Consider the following 21,461-nt stretch of genomic DNA (forward strand, 5'->3'; position numbering starts at 1 on the left):
AGTGTCATTCAAAATATAGTGTTACGTAATCTTTAAAAAATAACTCTTCCCAACCACACGGCTGCGTAATCGGTTACACCTCTATGTTCCGACACCCCTATGTTCCGACTGCACAGTATTCCTATTCCTATTCCTAACCCTAACCCTAACCCTAACCCTAACCGGGAGTAACACAATCTAGGTTGTCGGAACATAGGGGTGTCGGAACATAGAGCATGCAGTCACCGCGTAATCGACCAGGTTGCGACGAATCTAACGACTTGACGATTACGTTCTCGCCAGAGTGACCGTTTTAGCCGAATTTCGGAATTCTGTAAAATTGGTGATCTGACAGAAACATTATGGCAGATTTGAAAATTATAGATGATTAGTTTTGAAAAAGCTTCAATTCGAGGTTCCCTGACGTGTATTAGTACACAGAAAAGTACTTTAGACCATTGGAAACCGGGATAGACACGTGCAATTTGTTTTAATTTTTTAATTTTAATTTTTTTAAAGGAAATGTTGTAATGTTTGTTTTGTTTAAAGAAATTGTATAACATCTGCATGTGAGTATAAGTGTTTTATAATGTAGTTCGTGTAATAATAGGTGATTTAGCAGATTTTTGTTAAATCTAGTAGAGTTTTGAATTGCATTTAGCAGAATGTTGTCAAGTTAAGGTCACCCTGGTACCGTTATTCATATATGCAAGCAGCGCAATACATAAGCAGCGCATTTTTTGCGGTGAGATCCAATCGCGCACCGCTATGCAAATGAGGACTCATTCATTCCGTTACATGGGGAGTTCTTCTAAATACGTCAGGGACATGTTTGCAAATCTGACGAGGTTTCAATCACCAATACACTCAGCTTGGTCAATTGTGCATACAAATAAAAGTATCATTGTGATATACCTGATTTATTTGAGTTGTGTATGCCCGATAATAAATTGTGTATTCTTACACAATACAAATTACAAACCCTCGATGTAATGAGAATGATCTTCCGTGCCGCCCAGACTACACTCTAGAATCTGAACCAATCAGGGTGTTCGCATAGAATTCGCTACATTCTTAAAACTGTCTTGAGCCATTATATCTTGCTATCAAGAAGCTAAACATTATGTGGTCGATTCCTACTAAACATCAATGTTCAATTGCTAAACGGTACATCCATCCTTACTCAAAACATGTTTAGTATTTGAACATGTTTATGAACTGATAGCAAGAAAGTGTTTAGAAAAGTGTTAGATTGCTGAACAATTTTTTTTGCAGTGTAGCGATTCAAAATACTCCCATATGTTGTGTACACAATTGAAAACGTGGGTAATTGATCAGAAATAGTCAGCATCATTTGGTCTGGGAACCAGACTACGCGCATTGCAGCGATAGTGTGTGTGCGTGGAGCCAGTAGGATAACCTTACGTAAAACAATTACCGACTTGGTATCAAGTCTAGTATGCTGGCAGGATTGGCAGATAAAGTGCAAACATATCAAAAGTGGCTGAGTTACCTTCCCAAACTATAACAGTCCCACAAAATACGCATGACAAATCGAAAACACTGATTATCTTTCATCATACTGCTTTTTTTTTTTTTTTTACAAATTTCCACGAACTACAGGCGTTTCTTTTTTGGTCATGGTGTGTGGTGCAAAATTATATGTTGCAATTGTGTGGAGGGAAAGTTCCTGAAATCTTTCAGGTAGAAATCAGCTGATATAATCACAAACAAGACCAGAGTCAAACAGGCACGCACTGCACGTATTGTGTGTCCGGCGAGAGTGTAAGCGGACAGTTTTTGGATCCGGGATCAGTGGCCGCAGCCCCGTGATGAAATCCGTGCCATGTTGATTTTTGTTTGAAGTAAAACACACCCGTATTTGTTTCCTTTTCATGTGGTGCAATCGATGCAATGATAAAGTTTGCTAGCCAAAAGTTGAACTTTCAATACACAAACACAATTGCTTATGACATATGAATTTTTCTACGAATTTCTTTGTACTGTAAAAAAAAAAAAAACCTGGGTGCCTTCGTCATGTGGTGGACTTTTAGACTGGGCGTTGGCTGTGCATGATGTCGTTTGGTAATTTTATTTGGTCAGTGAGTACCGGTAGATAGGCTTGGACTGCTGTGGCTATTAATTGGTAAACATGTCAGTTTCATATAGCTATCTCATTTAGCTCCCCTCCGACTGCTATTAATTTGTTGTCATTAATACATTATTTGGAATCATATTTTGGCTTTCCAGTTTCAATGTATTTGGTCGCCCAATATAGGGCTCCGTTACAGCTTTAGGAGACCTTGCCAGGGCCAAGGGCGGATCCGGGGGGGGGGGCCAAAGGGGGCCATGCCCCCCCCCCCAAAAAAAAACGAAACCAATTTTTTTTTTTTTTATGTGACATCGCAATAAAGGCAGGCAATGAGTACACCACCATCTTTTCCTCAAAAAAACATTGGTTAAAGTGGTCAGAAATTGCCTCAGATCGCACCACAGAGCATCTAGAATCCAAAAATTTTTCGGGGCCCTTAAGCGGGCCCCGAACCCCACGCCGTATTTTTTTTGACCCACTTTTTTGGGGGACCAAAATTTTTTTGGGCCCCCCCCCAAAAAAATTGTGTTCTTGATCCGCCCTTGGCCAGGACCCTGACTAATCACATTTTATGGATCTGTTGTTTTGATGTCTTGTTTGATTTGGAAGTTATTTAAAAATGGCAGCATATTATAATATTGTTTTGGATCGAATTGATCGAAATTATGACTTGTTGGACGAGAAGCTAGATGCCTAGATGACGTAATACATGTAACAAATTTGGTTATGGGTGTTGATAAAGTTAGATATATCAGAAAATGTGTGTAAGAAACCTATCGTTATACAGGGAAACTGATGATTGCTTGAGTCATTTTGATATGAGTAGTAAATTCAGTTCTTGGACTGAGATACAAAAAAAAAGCAAATTTTATTGTTAAGTTAAAAGGGCCTGCATAACAACTGTACAGTACACTGACATACCACAAGAGAAGAGCTGTGCAGTTAAGAAGAGTTTATAGAGCCGGGACAAGCTGAACTTTTTTGTTTAGCTGAAAGGTTATACGGTGAGTCGAAAAGGTGAAACACTGCCAGAATTGGCCAGTGATATTCAACGATTAGTGGGTAAGGCATTTCCCACTGCATCTGTAGATTTTGTGAAGACATTGGTCGGAATTATTTCCTATATTTGAGGCAGTACGCTTCCCACAATGCTTTGCTTGCATATGCTTCCTTCACAAGCGATTAGCCCGGAGGGTGGGAGATGGGTACGAGCGAAGTCCATAGGGGTTACTTTATTTTCAACGTTTTTTGTTTCCAGTAGTAGCCCAAGGGTGGGAAACTTGCTTCCCGTGCTGATTCGATACAGCAAAAACAAGTAATTCATTTATATCGGATAATTGTTTTATTTTCAATGTGTGGTACGGATTTTAACGTTCAGCTGTGAATTCAGTTTTATGTCCACTACACCTCTAAAACAATCCCCCTTTCCCATTTTGCTTAATATGATAATATGTAACGCGAAACTGCATTTTGGCTGGATAAGATTTAACATTTTAACGTTGAAAAAGAAATCGTGTTTTTGGATCCTACGCCGCGCGCGCAACGAATTAATTATGTTTTTACCCAGACACCGTATATGAAAACAAACACTGATTAAGAGCACAGCCACGGCACCAGACTAGTATTCCTAATTTACATGTACACGATTTTAAACATGCAAATGATCCAATACCAGGGGTGAGAGAGCAGGTAGTGCAGCAGCGTATCCAGATTTTGATGTCGGGCGGGAGGGGGGGGGGCAACCGTACATCCGCGCCGAAATGTAGACATGCTTTTTCTCCGGTCACTTGCCCTCCGTAAAATCAAAGGGGGGGCTGGGGGGGGGGGGGGGGGGCTGGTACTCATCTTCCAAATGAAGGTGCTCTTCACAACTGACATTTATTATGCATACAACATATTATATGGACATTTTTACGGCGCATTCTAATGGTGGTTGAGCGGGTTTTCTTTGATAGGATTGATGTCTGAAGAAATCTTTAAACATTTGTTAAAATCATTGCTGACAAAAAAATGTCGACAAATCCGCCGGGGGGAGTGCCCCCCCCCCCCCCGCCCCTGCTGGATACGCCGCTGAGGCAGTGGTGCAAGAACTGCTTGGTGCCATGTTCGGTGAATAGCACCGTTATGTAAGGTTAAAATGTATCGAGAAAGTTGTTATTGAAAAATACCCTGGAGTAATTTGGATTTTTTTTTAGAAATCATAGGAAACCATACATGGGGAAAGAAAACATATAAAATTTCCCAAGGGAAAAAAAGCCAATGGGAAAACTCACATGGGAAAAATCCTATGCTACATGGTGTATGTCCAATTAAACCAGGTAATTCCCATGGGGTCCCATGGGGAAATTTCCCATGAGAACTACAGGGCAGATTTCTGTAAGGGTACAAAACCTGCAGTTTGTTCAAATTCTCAACGGTCCAATGTGGCCCATAAGGTCTGCCAATCAGCAGCGTAGCCAGGGTTCTCATCCTGGGGGAGGGGGGGGGGGGAGGGGCTGGATGCTACATTAGGAGGCGCCCAATTTAATCCATGCTGATCGATCGATGAGTGCTGAAAGGTCGTCGTTAAAATAACCATGTAATATGCTTTACGCTTCTTATATGTGTTTTTTGCTAATAAAGTTGCATACATTGTTGAAGGAATCAACAGAATAGTGGCCATGCTCTTAAGAAGATAGAGGAAATTATTTGAATTCATGGCATTGAACTTCTTCATAATGATCGTATTGTCTTTCAAGAAGCAGAGGATGTCGAGGCACTTCATAATTCAGAAAAAGGTTGATTATTTGACAATTGAAAACTTTTGAAACAATTCAATTTTTTTTCACAAATTTAAAAATACTTTCAAAAATGCACTTGACTCTCCATAGACTCTGTAGTACACAACCAATAAAGTGGCGCTGGAGCATAGCTTTATTACACAGCTCTATGCGCTGGATACATAAAGCCACAGGCTGAACACAGCCGCGTTTTTGAAAATGTCATGCTTTGTGTGACGTACAGGATGACCGTTTTAGCCGAACTTTTGCTAAATTTGACAGATTCTTTTCTGTAAAAAAGGAGTTTGACAGAAGATTTAGCAGGATGATTTTTTATTATTTTTAAGCATATTTTTTTTGCAGAATTCTGTGAAATTGGTGATCTGACAGAAAAATATGGCAGTTTTGAAAAAATAGCTGATTAGTTTTGAAAGAGCTTCAATTTGAGTTTCCCTGGCGTAATTTTTTTTTACACAGTACGGTACTTTAGGCCATTGCAATTAGCCAGGCTAGACCCGGGCACAATTTTAATTTTTTTTCCTTTAATTAATTTTTGTAAAGGACATTTTATGATTTTTGTTTTATTTAAGGAAATTTGATAACATCGGTATAAGTGTTTTAATGTGTTTCGTGTAATAATAGGTGATTTAGCAGATTTTTAAAAATTAAATCTAGCATATTTTTGAAGTGCATCTAGCAGAATTTTGCCATTACTTTACGGTCACCCCGAACACGCATGACGTCATAATTGTTTTGATCATTTTCGCTGATGTCAACCGTTTATGTGCAGACATTCATTTTGTGTGGAATTCTTCAGTTAATTACGTTAAGATGATGGATTTGAGAGGAATACAGTTTATTTTATGTTTGTCCGTACTCTCATCATGTGGTAAGTCGTTACTGGACTTTGGAATTGAAAACAGAGTTTAACGTTTTAAACTACTGCATTGCAGTAATTGCATGCATTTCGTGAAAAAAAGAGAAGGGTGTGTCAGCGTTTTGGAAGGAGAAAACAGGACGTAAATGTTAGCTTTACACAAAGTACACATGTAATGCAATATTTGGTTGGGGATGCGATTTTGTCGGACTAAATAGGTGACAGACCTTAGCCCCATAAATGTGGCCTTTTTACTGGACTGCCTACGTAAACACAGCGAAAAATTCCCCATTGGCCGTGTAACACGGATGGGAATGGGGGCGTGGGCGACAAGCGCGGCGCTCATTGGTGGACGTGCCCGGCCGGGCCCGTGACGTCACAGAAACCACATGTCAGGGATTCGTTTACGCACGCACGCACGGCCTGTGCAGGCACGTACGGCCGGTGCATTCCGAGCCGCGGAGAACTTCGCACTGTCGAGCGGGCTGACCTGCTGACTTCCCGCAAGTTTATCACGAAATAGATTACGGATTTTACTCAAACAATTGCCATTTCCAAGGCGTGTTGATAGTCGCAAATTGAAGTATTTTAAGTAAGGGAAGTCCTCCTTTCATCCCAGGAAATTCTGGTTAAAATAGGAGCATTTTGTAAACTATATTTTCTAACTCTTAGTTGTCTAAAATATACAAAGAAATGACTCGGGATACAAATTCAGAGACATCAGAGACTCGTTTTTAATAGAAAAGTTTGGCCTATGTTCATTTTATTATACGCATGTTCGTAATACCTGATATTTTGTGTATTACAACTTGGTTGTTTTTGGTTAGTATACAATTCACTTGGAAAAATAGTGGAAGATCTCTTGACCCAATCACTCGAGTTATACATTTAAATCTAAAGATTGTTTATAAACTCTTTTCACAATAGTGCTTTCCTTGCTGTCCATTCCCAGGGCTTTATTTTTACCAAGTGCATTATTGTAATTGTAAATTTTAGCTTTTTTCAATAAACATTCAACCCGTTTTCTATGTGTATAGCATTGTTCTTGTGGTTTCGACCGGTACCTGAATAATTAAGACTGAAATTTAACCTACATGTACAACACGTAAACAGCAATGTGACTTCCCTCCTCAATAAACAGCCCCCTTCACACCCCACTCAGCTCAGCAGGATTAAGGGAAACAATGGCAGGTTCAAACCTAATTAAGATACGGCTTAACCCATTGCACAGCCTCCAAGAAGCTTAGTTTTCTCTCGTATAACGGTAAGTTTTGAATTACTTGTATAAGTTTGTGTAGTCATGTAAGCTCTTCTCTTTGAATTGTTATGCTACCGTCAAAATGGGGAGCGATAAAGACAGTTTGAAATAAAAACTTCATGTCGCACGATATTAAAATATTTTATTGTTAAAATTGGGTGGGGAAAACTATTCATTAATAACGGCAATGTATTAAATGTTGTCGCTGTCACAGGAGGCACGCTTCCACCTCTTCATGGCGCTGCAATTTCAGGTGACGTATGTAGAAACTCTGGACCGAAAGACGACATCGCGACAAGGGCACGACACTTCCCGCCAACCTGAAAAAAATTTAAAATCCATAAAATAATTGGTAAAGGGTTTGAAGGTACAGGTCGCCGATGATGGTTAAAAAGCAATTAAGGGTCTATTAATGTTTTAATTTGTATAAGGCTCCCTTAATTTACATCTCTTCATCTGTCCTTAATAAACTTTTAAAAGTGAACAATATTCAGGAATTCCAAATTCCTAAAAAAAATCTTAAAGAATCCGGAAATCAGAAAAAAAAGACAAAAAGTTCCTAAATTAAATCAGGAAATCCTGACCCCAAAAAATTCCAAAAGTTTTTACAAGAAAAAATCCTGTCAAAAATGCCTGAAATCAGGAAAAATCCACACAAAAATTCTTGAAATCCTGACAAATCGCACGCCTGGATTATCAAATCTGAATCAGTATTAAATCTGAATCTTGCATTTTCATCGCTTGCACGAATGTCAATTTACATTCAACAAACCGCACGTGCATGTACCGCGCCCGCGCCGCCAAGATAGACTGTACGCATCGCGGTCAGGTCGTATATGTGTAACGGCCACGCACGATTTGACGTACGACGTACGCATCAACGTCGTCGTCGCCATGCATATTGACGTGGCGCACTCAATACACTCAACCCCCACACACAAAACACGTTGCATATGATTTTCCAATGATTAACGAACACCTTCAGCCAGTGGCGCGGTTTCACACTAAAATCGCAACAAAAATATGACCTACCAAAATTCAAATACCACCAAGGAATCCGCGAGTTGTTGCGCCTCAGGTTGACACCAAAGAAATGGAATATAAAGTCGAAGAAAACCACGAATTCATACGATTTTGGTACCATTCGAAAGATCGTCGTGAACTCTGTCGAAGTGGAAACTACTCGAGGTACAGACGTGAAGCATGTGCGCATGCGCAACAGTTTCATTCATGAAAACTGCCTTTTATGGTCAGTATGATGACGTCATATAATGAGATCGCTGTGACGCCCTCTCGCGGCCGTTCCGTGCCAATTCATGTAGGGTATTTTTCGCTGTGGTAAACATAGGCCACACATCCACATGTACAAAAACGTGTCGCACTTTGCCAAATTTTGATTTTCACATTTAGGCTTAGTTTGTAGGTTTTTTTTGCTTTAGAAGCATACTCACCCTCTTTATAGGCTAATCAGAAAGTGCTGCCTTTGTTAGATGTCAATTTTTTTGTGAAATTTCCAGATTCATTTGCACACGTTTGCGTATCAAAATTTCAACATGAAATTTCACAAAAATTAGCCATCTGAAAAAGGCAGCACTTTCTGATTAGCCTATAAAGAGGGTGAGTATGCTTCTAAAGCAAAAAAACCTACAAACTAAGCCTAAATGAGAAAATCAAAATTTGGCAAAGTGCGACACGTTTTTGTACATGTGGATGTGTGGCCTATGTTTACGGAGGCAGTCCAGTAAATAGGCCACATTTATGGGGCTAGACAGACCTATGAGCAATGTTATTAATGATTAGGCGTCGGACTTACAATGTATGAGCAGACCCTGTGTTTTTATCACTGCGGGAGCTAATCGTGATTGCATGAAGGGAACTTGTAAGGCAACGCCAACGGTGGTTTCTTTTTGAAAATAGCAAATGTAAGAAGACAAAACACAATTTTAATAAATACAAGCATTTTTGACGTAAAAAGGTTGTTGAGAGGCGTTTCGTCAGTTCGTGAAGACAAAAAAGAAAACAGGATTTTTTGTGTAACTTGCCGTAAAAATGGGGTACATGTAGCCTTGGTCGGGTAACGGCAAGCAGAAGTAATTTTTGGGGGCCTTAGGCGAATAGGCCTACCCTTTTCGAATGGTGTTTACGAAAGGCGACAGTTGCCATTGTTTCGCATGCCTCAGTTGTCAACCAAATTGTATGGTTCTTGGACCAGAATCCTCCAGAGTCATAAATTAGAAAGAAAAATCAAATCTACATTAAAAAAGTTGGATTTGATTGAAAACAATGAAAGTAAGAAAATAAATATTTTGGGAAACTAAGGAAGAAAGTTTTCTCCAAGGTTCCAACCCAGCACCTTCAGCACTCAAAGCACTCACTCGCTGCAGGAATTTAAAACCACAGAAAGATTTACAATGTTAGTTGGCAATTTTGCGTAACTATAGGCCTACCTGTTGAAAAAGCCAGTTAAGGCTTCTGTGAAAATAGCCACTTTGTTTTGCCAAATTAGTCTACAATGATTGACCATCAATAATTTGAGGTTATGTGTAGCTCATTAATACGGGTACAAAACCTGTGGAATTATTCCACATTAGAAAAAGTGTGTAAACAATTATCTTTACATTAAAAATGTTCTCCATACATGTAGTTGTGGCACAGATCAGCATTCAACCACTGACAGACCTAACCGTCAATGAGGGAAACACAGTCCTGCTTGACTGTGCTCTGCGAAACATCCCAGGCAACCCAGACGACATTCTTCTCATCTTGTATCATGACGGCAAAGCAATCGTCGTCAACAAGCAACTGGCTGTTAACAATCCCAACTATCTACTGGATACGAGTGTGGTTGGTCACTGGAAGCTGACGATACAGGAAGCACAGATTGAGGATCAGGGAACATGGAGCTGTCAGGTGCAACTGCCTAACGAGGTGTCACAGCAAATGAGGCTGGTGGTACTCGGTAAATATATCAGGACATAACTTTCAACATCATAAAAAGTTGGAAGGTCTGATGTTTCCATCCTTGAAGTATATACAATGTATCTCCTGGGATCAAAGTGTCAGGCCCTAGGTGTCTTAGTTAAACAGTTTGCAAAGCTGTTCATCTACATTTACTATCGATATCATCATGTTTGTTGGCAGTCACGGTGATACATGTATTTAGGAATTTAGGTTCTAATTCTGCGTCAGCCATTTTTCTTTTGTATCAACATTTTGCTCCCATAATTTTCAGCAAGTCTCTGGTTGATTCATTTGTGATGTTGAAGCAGAACATACTGTTATTTTAATTACTAACTTAAACTCTCCTCCCATTTTTGTCCATTTCAGCTGCACCTGTTATAACCTCAGTTACACCAGACATGGCCCCAATGCCAGGCTCTATGGTCACTCTTTGGTGTAATGCCACCGGTAGTCCAGAGCCATCGGTCACTTGGACTCGTCAGCGACCGGCCGGCAATCTTCCGTCTGGTGTGGAGTTTGTGACTGGTAACCCGCTGGTTATCAGTGATATCACCAATGATTGGAGGGGGTTGTACCAATGCTTTGTGACTAACGGGATCGGACAAGGAGCGGTCACTGCACCTGTCTTCTTGCAGATGGAGTGTAAGTCGGGAAAACAATTGCCAAATTTCTAACTCACAAAATGCACTAATGCTATGCTAGACCCAGACTGGACCAAAGAGCACCAAGGGTGACCCATCAAGCTGTTTCATATAGAGTGTGGCTTCAGACACGATGACCGAGGTGTTACTTTGCCATTGAGTGGGCGTGTGAAAACTTTCCTTCGTGTAATTCAGTCAAACATAAAACAAAAACACGTTCCTAATCAAATTGTGCTAGGCATGACTCTTGGAAGCCAGCCTGAAATGAGAGTCTCAATCTTAACGCCTACTGTACCGGTAACATGTACCTGTGGTCTTTCTCTTACAGGTTGATGACTATTAGGAATAGATGAAATTTACTCTAGAGCACTGAAACAGTAGTAGTTTTTTTAGTGACTGTTTGTTATAAAAGTGAACAGACAACCACAAAAGAAACATTAACCCAACAGAACTCAACCCATCAAACCCCAACAGCATGTTTTGTTGGAATCTGTCAGGATGGGTACAGTACCCCTAAACTGACAGTCTTTTACATTGGGTTGGCACACCTCCAGAATCTAAGTCAGAAATATGTGTGTGCAGTTCCCATATGGTGTTGGAATTTGCCAGGATGGGTATGGTTCCTAGTAAATCATGCTAGGGAGTTAGGCTAAACTTGCATAATCTGGCGTAGTGAACTTTGTGGCCCTGAAAGTCAGTGACTCACTCAGTCAGTGACTGAGTTAGTTACAGGACATTAGACTGGCCTCTCATGTTCATCTGAAACGTTACTGAAATGAAAATCTGCTGTTTGCTGCTACATTAGATCAAAAGGCACATTTCAAGAATCCAAGTCAAAAGTACTTTTTCATAGGCCCTTCCAATGGACTTTGTATACTCGGACCTTATTTAAGGTGGACACATCAATCAACTAGCATTCATCATTACACCTGTTTCTATCTGTGATGGTTTTAGATTCCCCCATAGTGAGAGCTTTAAATGAGTTAGTTGCTGCTCCCATTGGAGACTCTGCCCAGCTACAGTGCATCGGTGAATCCTTCCCAGCTGTCAAGATTGTAGACAACGTCCAGTGGTTCAAAGATGATCGTCTTGTGGGGTGAGTACATGTCAATATTTCCTTTGCTGCTTTCATTTTCAAAGTGTGGTACTGGTGTCTATCCTCCCATGTTCACAGCAAGTGTTAAATCCATGTAACGTTTCTTTTGTGTGGACTTGAAGTGCAAAACAAATCCATATTTCGTTTGAAGCCAGAAAGTCACCCCAAGTCGTGAAGCAGTTTGATCAATACTGTAACCTTGGCAACAGCAGTAATGGAGGGTATCAATCTTTGGTTTGGATTACCATGGAAACATCTGATTGAGAAATGATTGGAAAGAGGAGGGTTCTTAAAAATGTAAAATACTTGAATCAGCCAACATTGATTAGGCTCTGACTACAAAAAGTTGACCGATAAACAAAATTGTAACCTCAAAAGTACACATTGTCTTCTCACTTAAAGCCTGAGTCCATCATTTGCAGCTATCCAAAAAGGAGCTAGCGTAATTATTGTTGAAAAACATACTGGTTGAAAGATAGTAAAGGGACTAAACTCCCTGTGAAATTATTCTTTCTGGCAAGCTGTCATTTTGAAGTATTCAACGAAAGAAGGCCTTTCCAACAGTGCTTCTTAAGACACACCGTAGGAAAATTTAAATTAGTAGTTCATTTTGTTATGCAGTGAAGCGCGCGCAAGCATTGGCACGACGCACACGCACCCCCGGTTGCTATAATTCGTCGGATCAGTGCGCGACATAGCGTAGCTGCATTCGGCTTAGCGAGAATGTGTCTCGGGCTCTGAATTCAGGCGCAATTCAAAACATGATTCAGCAACTTTTGATTTGAAATCGAGATCCTAGCATGATGTTTTTCTCCAAATATACAGCTGAAACTGAGCCGAAACTTCATCACGTTAGTTGTTCAGCACCCTTCTCTAGATTTTGCGCACTTTTGTTGCTTCAAACGAACAAAATGCACAAATTACAAATGATGGACTATAACTTTAACAATAGGAGCAAAATCAGGTGTCGTTTTGCTGTGTACGCTTGATCATTCTGCATTGATGCCACAGGTTTCCATTCAGCTGAAATTGGTCACAGACACGTTTTATTTTGCACTTTTTGAAGCCGTGTGTACATGTACATGCCTGAGTCCTTCTGTGGGTTTGTGCACGTGATAGGCCACACATCCAAAGTCAGTGAAGCAGTGAAGGTACTTAAGACAGATCACATACATCACAAGTAATAGATGAACATCGGAAAACAATAGCAAAGGAATGCATTTGTTACAGTTTGTTTGAATAACTTGTGAGTTGACTTGGGATTGGATGACTCATGATTGACATGTGAGGTCTTGCGATCCATGGATCACCCTGACAACAAAATGTCTCAGGTTCCTGTGCAGAGTTCATTTATAATGTAACTGTTCAGAGATGAAACTTTTCCGATTTAAATTGGAAATCGACTTTTTGACTTTTCCAACGAATATCCAATTTTTGTACGATTTTCTACAATATGTGATTTTATTTAAACTTTAATTTCGAAGAAAAGTCGATGAAAAAGTTGATGAAAAGGGCACGTAAAAATTATCGCGAGTGTAGTTTTAATCTCTTTCACCAGTCGTAAACGGAGTGTTTCTACCGTAGAAACACCTAGGCCGGCACTGATCGGAGGCTTTCCTGCTGGATAGAAGGTTAAACATTGACCTGTGACATGGAAAAATCACTGCGTCACACGGACAGTGTGTGGTGCGTGCGTGCACACTAGCTTATGCAACGGTACCCGTACCGTGCCGCCCGTTAGCACATGGCCGACCAGGTACGGGTAGCCACAATAGATAAAATCCAACTTAGTTAAGCGATTTTCGGAGGTTTTAGATTGAATTGTACAAAATGCAATGCTTTAAAAATCAGAATGCTTATCTTGACGATGGCGAAGAGAGCGTAAGTGATACATTTCACTGGCAGTTCTTGGAAGAAAAAGTCGATAATGCCCGATTTTTCTCAAGCATGTTAGTGGAGTTTGGTTGAATCATGGAGGAATAAGAATCGTGGACATGATGGAATGGTGTCATGAATGGTGTCCTTATCTTTCAGAATTTTCCTCAACTTTCTCAAGTAAGAAGTGAACTTCTTTGTAGATGACTTCATTGCTCTAACCTTAATTAAAGCATTCTAATATTATGAAAACACTGAAGATTTTTCTCATTGTAAAATTACAGGAGGCGGTGTCCGGAATTTGGGCATGAAGTGTATTGTACATAGCTGTGTACTGCAGAGCGGCCCAGATTTCAGACACGTCTTTTGGTTCGGCATATTTTCCGATTTGTTTCCCATGTGCCAGTTTCATCTCTGAACTGTTGTGTTTGTTTCTTGCAGTGCCAGTGATGGTTATCAGATGAGTGTATCTCTAGATATGGACATGGATCCCTACAGAGAGACGTCCATTGCTACACTCATAGTCACATCAGTCAGTAATCAGAATGTGGGCAAATACACCTGTCGGTTGGAGAACTTACTGGGATCTGCTCAGGCTGACGTAAGGCTTGAAGGTAAGACAGACTTTGAAAGCTCAGAATACTTGAACACTTTGTACACTGCATGTACCTTTGTACCAGTATAAATGGTCTTTTTGTATGGATCTAAGGCTGGGTCCAAATGACTAGGCTGTGGCTAGCTGTAACATTCTGATAAAAATAAGTACATAAATCAAACAAAACAACAGAGTCCAAGGTTAGGACTAGTTTGGAGTGGGTGAATAACTTTTTCCCCATTTTGATTTACTGACTTAAAGTCTACCATTGTTGTTGATACAGAAACTGGGATTAACCCCTTAAGGACGGGTATAATGGGGACATTCCTCCACACATAGAGCAAGTGGCCCGCATGACTGCACAGCCTTTGTGTGGTAGCGGGACTGCACAAAAGCAGCAGCTGTGGACTTACCCTGACTAGCCATGTGCCATGGCATACCACAGCTGGCAAAAATAAGGCAACTGCATTCCAATGAGGATTAGCGGCCGCGGCCATGACCGCTACCCATATGCATGGGGTTAAGACTTATCTAAACTGTATATTTCACATTATAACAGAGAACCTTGATGTTCAGTTGATGTTTCTTCTTTTTTTTCTCTTTCCATTCTTGTCCGTTCTTACAACTAGTTGGCAAGCAGATTGACCCAGGTATGTAAACCCTAGACTCTTAACAAATTGGTTTAACCCTAACACTTCTCAATCTTCCTAAATCAACCGGGCTGTTTTGGAGGATTTCGGAGGATTGAGGCTGAATTGAACAAATTGTCGGTTGATTTTGGAGGATGCAGTGTGTCAAGGTCTTAAGCTGTACCCTTGTTTATGTTTAGCGAGGCACAACCGAGGTCTACATCATACTGGATAGCGTATGCACTGCTTCAGCGTATCAACAGTGATTATTGAATGATTTTGAAGGATTGGGAATAGATCGTAGCAAAAGGTCTTGGGTTAAAATGATTAGGAAAATTCTTCAGACAGCAAGACTTACTGGTATGCTTGGGCAACTCCAAGCTGCCCGGTCAGTTAGAATTGCTGTAGTGACTCTATGTTGTTGAGGGAATCAGTTCATTCACCATAGATTCCAGACACTCCAAACAAATTTCCTGACGTATGCAAATGATAAAGTTGAAGAGTGGGACTATTCAGGGTGGTCCCTAAACAACGGAAGGGCATACTTGCACTACCTTCAGCCTCAAACCATCTGTTTCAATTAACGGAGAATCCTTGTCGAAGAATTATGAAACCAAAATCTCCCGATTCGGTCCAGTAATTTTTGCTGCAGAGCCTATTTTGTGAAGCACACTTCTTTCATGTGGGTATTATTACTTAAAGAGGTTGTGGAATGCTCGAAGACATTTCCGTCATTTTTCGGGTATATGTAGCCTAAGGTGTGATGAAATAAAAACGACTATTGTTTCTGTCATAAAATGAGTACAAAAGGTACTTTTGAGAGCTGTTTTTCAAGTCCTGTCATGCCTGTTTCGACCCGAACGTGCAATTTGTGTAAAAGTCGTCGTTGCGGGCAGCAAACAAAAAACAGTAAATCGTGACATAATAAACAGGACTCCCGATGCAGAATAGCATAAACGAGTCCTGTTTATTACGTCACGATTTACTGTGTTTTGTTTGCTGCCCGCAACGACGACTTTTACACAAATTGCACGTTCGGGTCAAAACAGGACCTGAAAAATAGCTCTCAAAAGTACTCTTTGTACTCATTTCATGACAGACACAATAGTCGTTTTTATTCCATCACACCTTAGGCTACATATACCCAAAAAATGACGGAAATGTCTTCGAGCATTCCACAACCTCTTTAACAATCCCTAAATCAATCACAATGTAAGTTAAATTCCTGGGGGCAGTTTAGTAGTTCATCGGGACAAAAACGACCCCACCTTGCTTCACAAAATAGGCTCTAGAACAAAAACTACTGGACCGAATTGGGCGATCTTAATTGGTTTCATTTTTCTTCTAACAAGATTCTGCATGCATTGGTGTATGTGGTTTGAATCTCAGGGTAATGGAAATGTGCCATTCCGGGTTTTTTTCTACCACCCTGTATAATGACTTTGCCTTTAGTGAATCAAAACCCAATGAAGGGCCAGTACCAAGCTGTTGTAATACACTTGTCGTGATTTGATTTTGACTTGACTCTCAGTTTGTTGAACCATGTCATGCTTCAACAACAGTTTTAAGTCATAAGAATCACACGAGAAATACTCTTTTTTTCCATAGAAACTGGTGCGTCAAGAAGCAAGGCCTCAAATGTCCTGGCTGCCATGGCAACCATTATGGCTTCCATCTCCATGGCAACAGTTCTGATGAAGTTCTGAGGATGCAGGGTCGCCGAGGTAACGGAATGTGTGGGGATGAAATTAACCAATTAATGCAAAAGTACTCTAACCTACTAAGCAATATTTATACACATAGATGCCTTATATATTCATTATTGCACTACAGTTTTATATGTCAAGACTCTAATACGTGCATATATTTTTTAATAATTACTAAGACGGCTGAATGAAAATGATAGCTTGTAAAATGATGATATTGCCGTGTTGTGATGATATTGCCATGTTGTGATGATATTGCCATGTAGTGAAAGAGAGAGATTTGCCAGACACTTGAAGCAAATCAAGCTGTGTGCCCGCGGCCCATGTCAAGACATCCTAAAGGCTTGTCCATGGTCACATCAAACATTTCTTTTATACCATACACACGGAAAACATTGTGCACAAGCTGTGTGTCCCATAAACTCAAGCTCTTGTGAGTATGCCACGCATTAAAGCTTCAAACTATTGAAAGAGTCCTTGATCAATTGGACCCAAAATGCTTACCTCTGATTTTAACAGTTCTAATGTTTACGTAGCGCTTTCCATCGTATCAACAATCTCAAAGCAACAATTATTCCCCTGTTTATCAGGCAATGAGACTATGTGGCAGCCGATATCAGCGCACATTCGGTCCTCTACCCTCACAGGTACCCATTCGTACTCCTGGGTGGAGAGAGGCAATTGTAGTTAAGTGTCTTGCCCACGAGCACAAACACCATGTTCCTGGCAGGGTTCAACCCACGCACCTTCGTACATGAGTCAAACACCGTAACCACTGGACCATGGCATTCTACGTTTTGTGCAAGGCACTCAGGATGGGACATGCAAAATGATGGTAACAAAAGGATGACAACAGCTCCCAATAGAAAGTGTATTTTGTATCATCCTTTGTGGTTTTTACATGTACAGGATAACATTAAAATTGTTTACACTGAGTAGCTTTCAGTGCATGGGAATGCAGTACATAGCAGCAATGATATCCAACTGCCTGTCAAATCTCAATCTGTGTCATTATTAATTGGGAGGATATTTGTGCATGGAGTTGGTAGGTGTGTGAAACAAGCCAACATGTAGAGCTTGCAAAATCTGTTGAGTTTCTGAGCCCCGGATGGGGCAAGGGGAACAAATCAAAGTTGAAATAGGAGGGGAAACTCAAGGGAGGGTTGTATGGGCTCCGTGTGGGAACAAGAGAGGGCAGTATTTACCACTTTCAAGACCCCCATGGATGGGACACCCAGTGAATGTACTGGTAGCGTCGTGTATAGCACAAAGTTCGCATGACTACTTGTCTTCTGCATGTGTGCGAGCGTCAGGCATTGCTGTGTCGCCCAGTGGTCGTCTTCAACTCTCCCATGCTTACTTGTGCAAGGAGCCCATATGTAGACCAACACTGCAGGCTGTTAAAGGGAATAATTATACAACATTTGCAAACACTGAAAAACAAAACTACCACACTTTTACAAAATACCTTACTAGGATGTCGGTAAATGACAGTCTAAAGCATCTTGTAAAATTATGGCACCTGATGTGAAGTCATCTTCAAGAAAAGTGGTATTTTGTATAAATTTCCAACGGTGGTCAGCCGACCACCGTTGGAAAAACGTTACTATGTTTCAACTACTGCTCCAAATTTGCCATTTTTTTTTTAGTCCAAATTTTGTTTGCTATGGGTTACACGTCATGAACGGGTGCAGACCAGCTAGACTGGTTCCAATACTTTACAATTTTCCGGCATCTATAAATTGATCCAGTTTATCTTTAGTGGAGTAGGGGAACCAGACTACTTGAAGATTTTTGGTTTTCTTGGTTTTTCCAGTATTTTCAAACACAAAATTTCAATTATGTCAGTGTAACAATATTTGATCTATTATACTAGCCCCACATATACAACGTAGTTCATTTCTGAAAATTACAGCTAAGCCAATGATGTACATTCCCTTTAATGGAATGTGAGAGTGCCAGGCAAAGTGGAGTGTTGCATCACAGAGTACAAAGCAAATGCTTAATTAAATGACGCTTTGCTTTATTGAAAAATGTTGGTTGATGAAGGACATAATAACTGCCATAGTAAACTCGCTTTTAAATGTAAATTTGCACCGAGAAGTTCAACCAGATCTTGTAAACACCCCATGGAAATCAAGGTCAATAACATGTACGTGAAAAAGTTCAGTAGGTTTGAAATATTATATATCCAGGTGCCAAAAAATGATTGTCTTCATAATTTTTTTGAGGATTTTGTGAAAAAAACGTTTTACAATTTTGTACTTTTGGAATTGCAGGGAGTTTTTTCCTTGAACATTTTGGATTCATTTCAAGGATTTTTAAGAAAAAAAACTATTTGGGTTTTTAGGCCATTTCCCTTTAGTGTTTTCAAGTTCATTATTTCCACTTGTGTTCTATAGTTATGTCTAATATTATCACATTTTTGGCACAAATACCATAGTCATGAAGAAGTGTAATCCTATATACATGTATATGTTTTCAAGTTTGAATTTTTACTCAAAGTACTATGACATCCAAGCCTAGAAAGTTTTATTGTGTATATATTTAGCTGCTTTCAGATTTTTATTAAGCTGAGTCTACCAAAGATATTATTCATGCCTTTGTGTTCAGATAACGATATTTACAAGTGTACTTCATGTATTTGTTATGTTATTCTTAAGGCAAACTAATCATGTTTAAAATAATCTAAGTTTACGCTGATTACAACATAACGATATTCCTTCCAAATTCTTGATGTTCGATTGTTAACATTCAACAAAATGGCATTCCAAACTACCGTGATAGATGCATTCTGAAATATGTTGTAAAAGTAGAGAAAGCAAAAAGTACTAGAGAATTTTGTATTGCTTGCTCTCATTTTGTATTCTTTGAAGAAAAAAGGAAATTTGTTTTTGAAAGTTGATGCTAATCTTTAAAATAAGCAGAAAAGTATGTATTTACTGTACATAAAAAGAACTAAAAAAAAAATCTAGTCATGAGCAGTATACGGTACATGTACTTGTACTTTTGTAACTGCAGTAGTACATGTCGTCATACTGTCATCATTTGTAACATTTGACTAACAAACAACGGAGTTCTGGTATGTTCATTCTGGGCAATTTTTGTATGCAAATGTTGCATTTGTTTTGCATATTCATGAGCACAGTAGTGATGTGATCAAGAGAACAGCTTCTGACAATTGTTTGTGTGTCGGGAAATAGCAGGAAAAGAGAGGTATTTTTTTAAATTTAATTCCAAAAATGCAACTACAGTGTAAACTGTGTTTTGTGTTCTTTTTTTTTTTTTTTTATAAATGGACAATGCAGGTCTCAATTTAGTTAAATTTTTAAATGCCGCTGAAATGTGCCACTGAAATGAGCCGCTGAAATGTTTTTCTTCACAACATGTGTCTGACCATAGCAAACCCAGTGGATGTCATTAAAGAACACATCATGCTTATTCTATAACTCCATTTAACTGTCAAACTTTTCTTTGCACAAAAGTATACTTTTTCCTAGTTTCAGGTACTACAACTGTACATTGTCGGTCGTATCGCGAAGTCACTTTGTGGTGCACCTGACGACATACATGTGTTTGTGAAAGGTGCAATCGGTTGTACAACATTCCCCAAACCAGGTACATCCCTGTACGTAAGACCAGGGCCCAATTCCATGGATCTGCTTACCGGGTTTACGGTTAGTATAATAACTAGCGAGAAATGTTGGCTTCTGCGCATGTGCACATCCTGTTACTAAGGATTCTATGCTTACAGCTTTAGCACAGATTTATTTTTTTTTGCTAGCGCTGTTAGCACAGACATGACAGAATGGTGATCGTAAACGTGGAATTCCGTGGTTTGCAGAGTTATGAAATTGAGCCCAGTTGGGGGATTGGGAGTCACTTTAATTTTCAAGAAGAGATATTGAAGGGATGTATTCAGGGTATTGCTGTAAAAATGGCAAGTGCAAAATTGTACTGAGACAGATCAAGTGAAACTGAAATGATGGTTCACTAATTAGACATGAGATGTGTGACAAGAAACAGTCAATAGTACTGGCCTTCAACTCAATTTGGTTTGTTTGCAAAATCAAGTCTTTTAGTTCCTTTTATTTGAAACATTGTAAAATTACAATTACATTAATGTGTATTCTCATTCTTGTTTGGTGCTTCAAAATCAGAAAAGGTCAAGATTTTGTTCATATTTGTTTGCTTAAATTAGTGAGGAATTTATTGTACTTTTAGAGGGGATTATTTATTAGATGTGCATTATTAACTCTTACTACCACCTGAGGCTATATGCCAATAACCTTCAGGAATCTGCCAACATCCAACAATGCACATTGAATTCAGGGACACAATCTTCAGGCCTGCAACTTTTCCTCGGATCCGCTGATTTCCTGGTTTTTTACTCCTCATGAATGCCTTACAAATTGAAAAATATTGTACAAAGCCTTGTGTGGTTTGGAATTGCCAAGTTTTTTGTGTGTGCTAAATTCCTGTTTGCATGCCTGAATCTTTGTACAAGTACTGTGATCATTTTAGAATCATGGTGTCTGGACTCTGATGGTCTGGTAACCATCAAAATCATAAAAAACCTAGAGTGTTGGAGTTATATACCGTGTACAATTTGAGACATACATTGTACATGTAGGGGTACCTCTATTGTCCCTATACCCTAAACAAACTAGACTATTGTTACCTAACACGTCCCCCTATCTCAAAGGAAGAACCCAATGACCAATGCAATGGGGAGGGGGGGGGGGGGCAGTTGCATATCTTACTATAAATGTGGATTTTGGCAGATTCCGGAGTTTTAATATTATGTACACATGTAAGTTGAGCCCACTCAATGGACATGTAGAGTTGAAGTACTGCGCTTAACCTGCTCAATAAGCAGCTATAGTTTTGTATGCATTGCAGGCAATATCTATACGCATAGCTTTTTTAATGAATAATTGTGTTAACAAATCTGTATGTGATTAAAAAATAAAGAAATCAATAATAAAGAAAT

General features: G+C 39.6%; 1 protein-coding gene and 1 long non-coding RNA gene across 2 annotated transcripts; one reads left to right on the forward strand and one right to left on the reverse strand.

Moving 5' to 3' along the window:
• The first annotated feature begins 5,559 nt into the window (after positions 1-5,559).
• LOC119735817 (limbic system-associated membrane protein-like) lies at positions 5,560-17,987 on the forward strand. The gene is made up of 7 exons (XM_038209755.1): positions 5,560-5,719; positions 9,610-9,924; positions 10,293-10,568; positions 11,522-11,663; positions 13,980-14,152; positions 14,763-14,783; positions 16,371-17,987. Exons 1-7 carry the CDS (start codon positions 5,662-5,664, stop codon positions 16,466-16,468), a joined length of 1,083 nt encoding a protein of 360 aa, XP_038065683.1. The 5' UTR covers positions 5,560-5,661; the 3' UTR covers positions 16,469-17,987.
• LOC119735818 lies at positions 6,216-8,297 on the reverse strand. The gene is made up of 2 exons (XR_005272229.1): positions 7,998-8,297; positions 6,216-7,285 (listed from the first exon to the last, which is right to left on the reverse strand). It is a non-coding gene; the product is annotated as an uncharacterized LOC119735818 (long non-coding RNA).
• Positions 17,988-21,461: the final 3,474 nt, after the last annotated feature.

The sequence above is a fragment of the Patiria miniata genome, unplaced genomic scaffold (genome assembly GCF_015706575.1).
Source record: "Patiria miniata isolate m_02_andy unplaced genomic scaffold, ASM1570657v1 HiC_scaffold_29, whole genome shotgun sequence".
NCBI lineage: Eukaryota > Metazoa > Echinodermata > Asteroidea > Valvatida > Asterinidae > Patiria > Patiria miniata.

Coding starts and splice junctions, on each gene's coding strand:
- LOC119735817 (XM_038209755.1), top strand. CDS start 5,662: ATGATGGATTTGAGAGGAATACAGTTTATTTTATGTTTGTCCGTACTC. Junction 9,925..10,292: donor AATGAGGCTGGTGGTACTCG/GTAAATATATCA, acceptor TGTCCATTTCAG/CTGCACCTGTTATAACCTCA. Junction 11,664..13,979: donor AAAGATGATCGTCTTGTGGG/GTGAGTACATGT, acceptor TGTTTCTTGCAG/TGCCAGTGATGGTTATCAGA.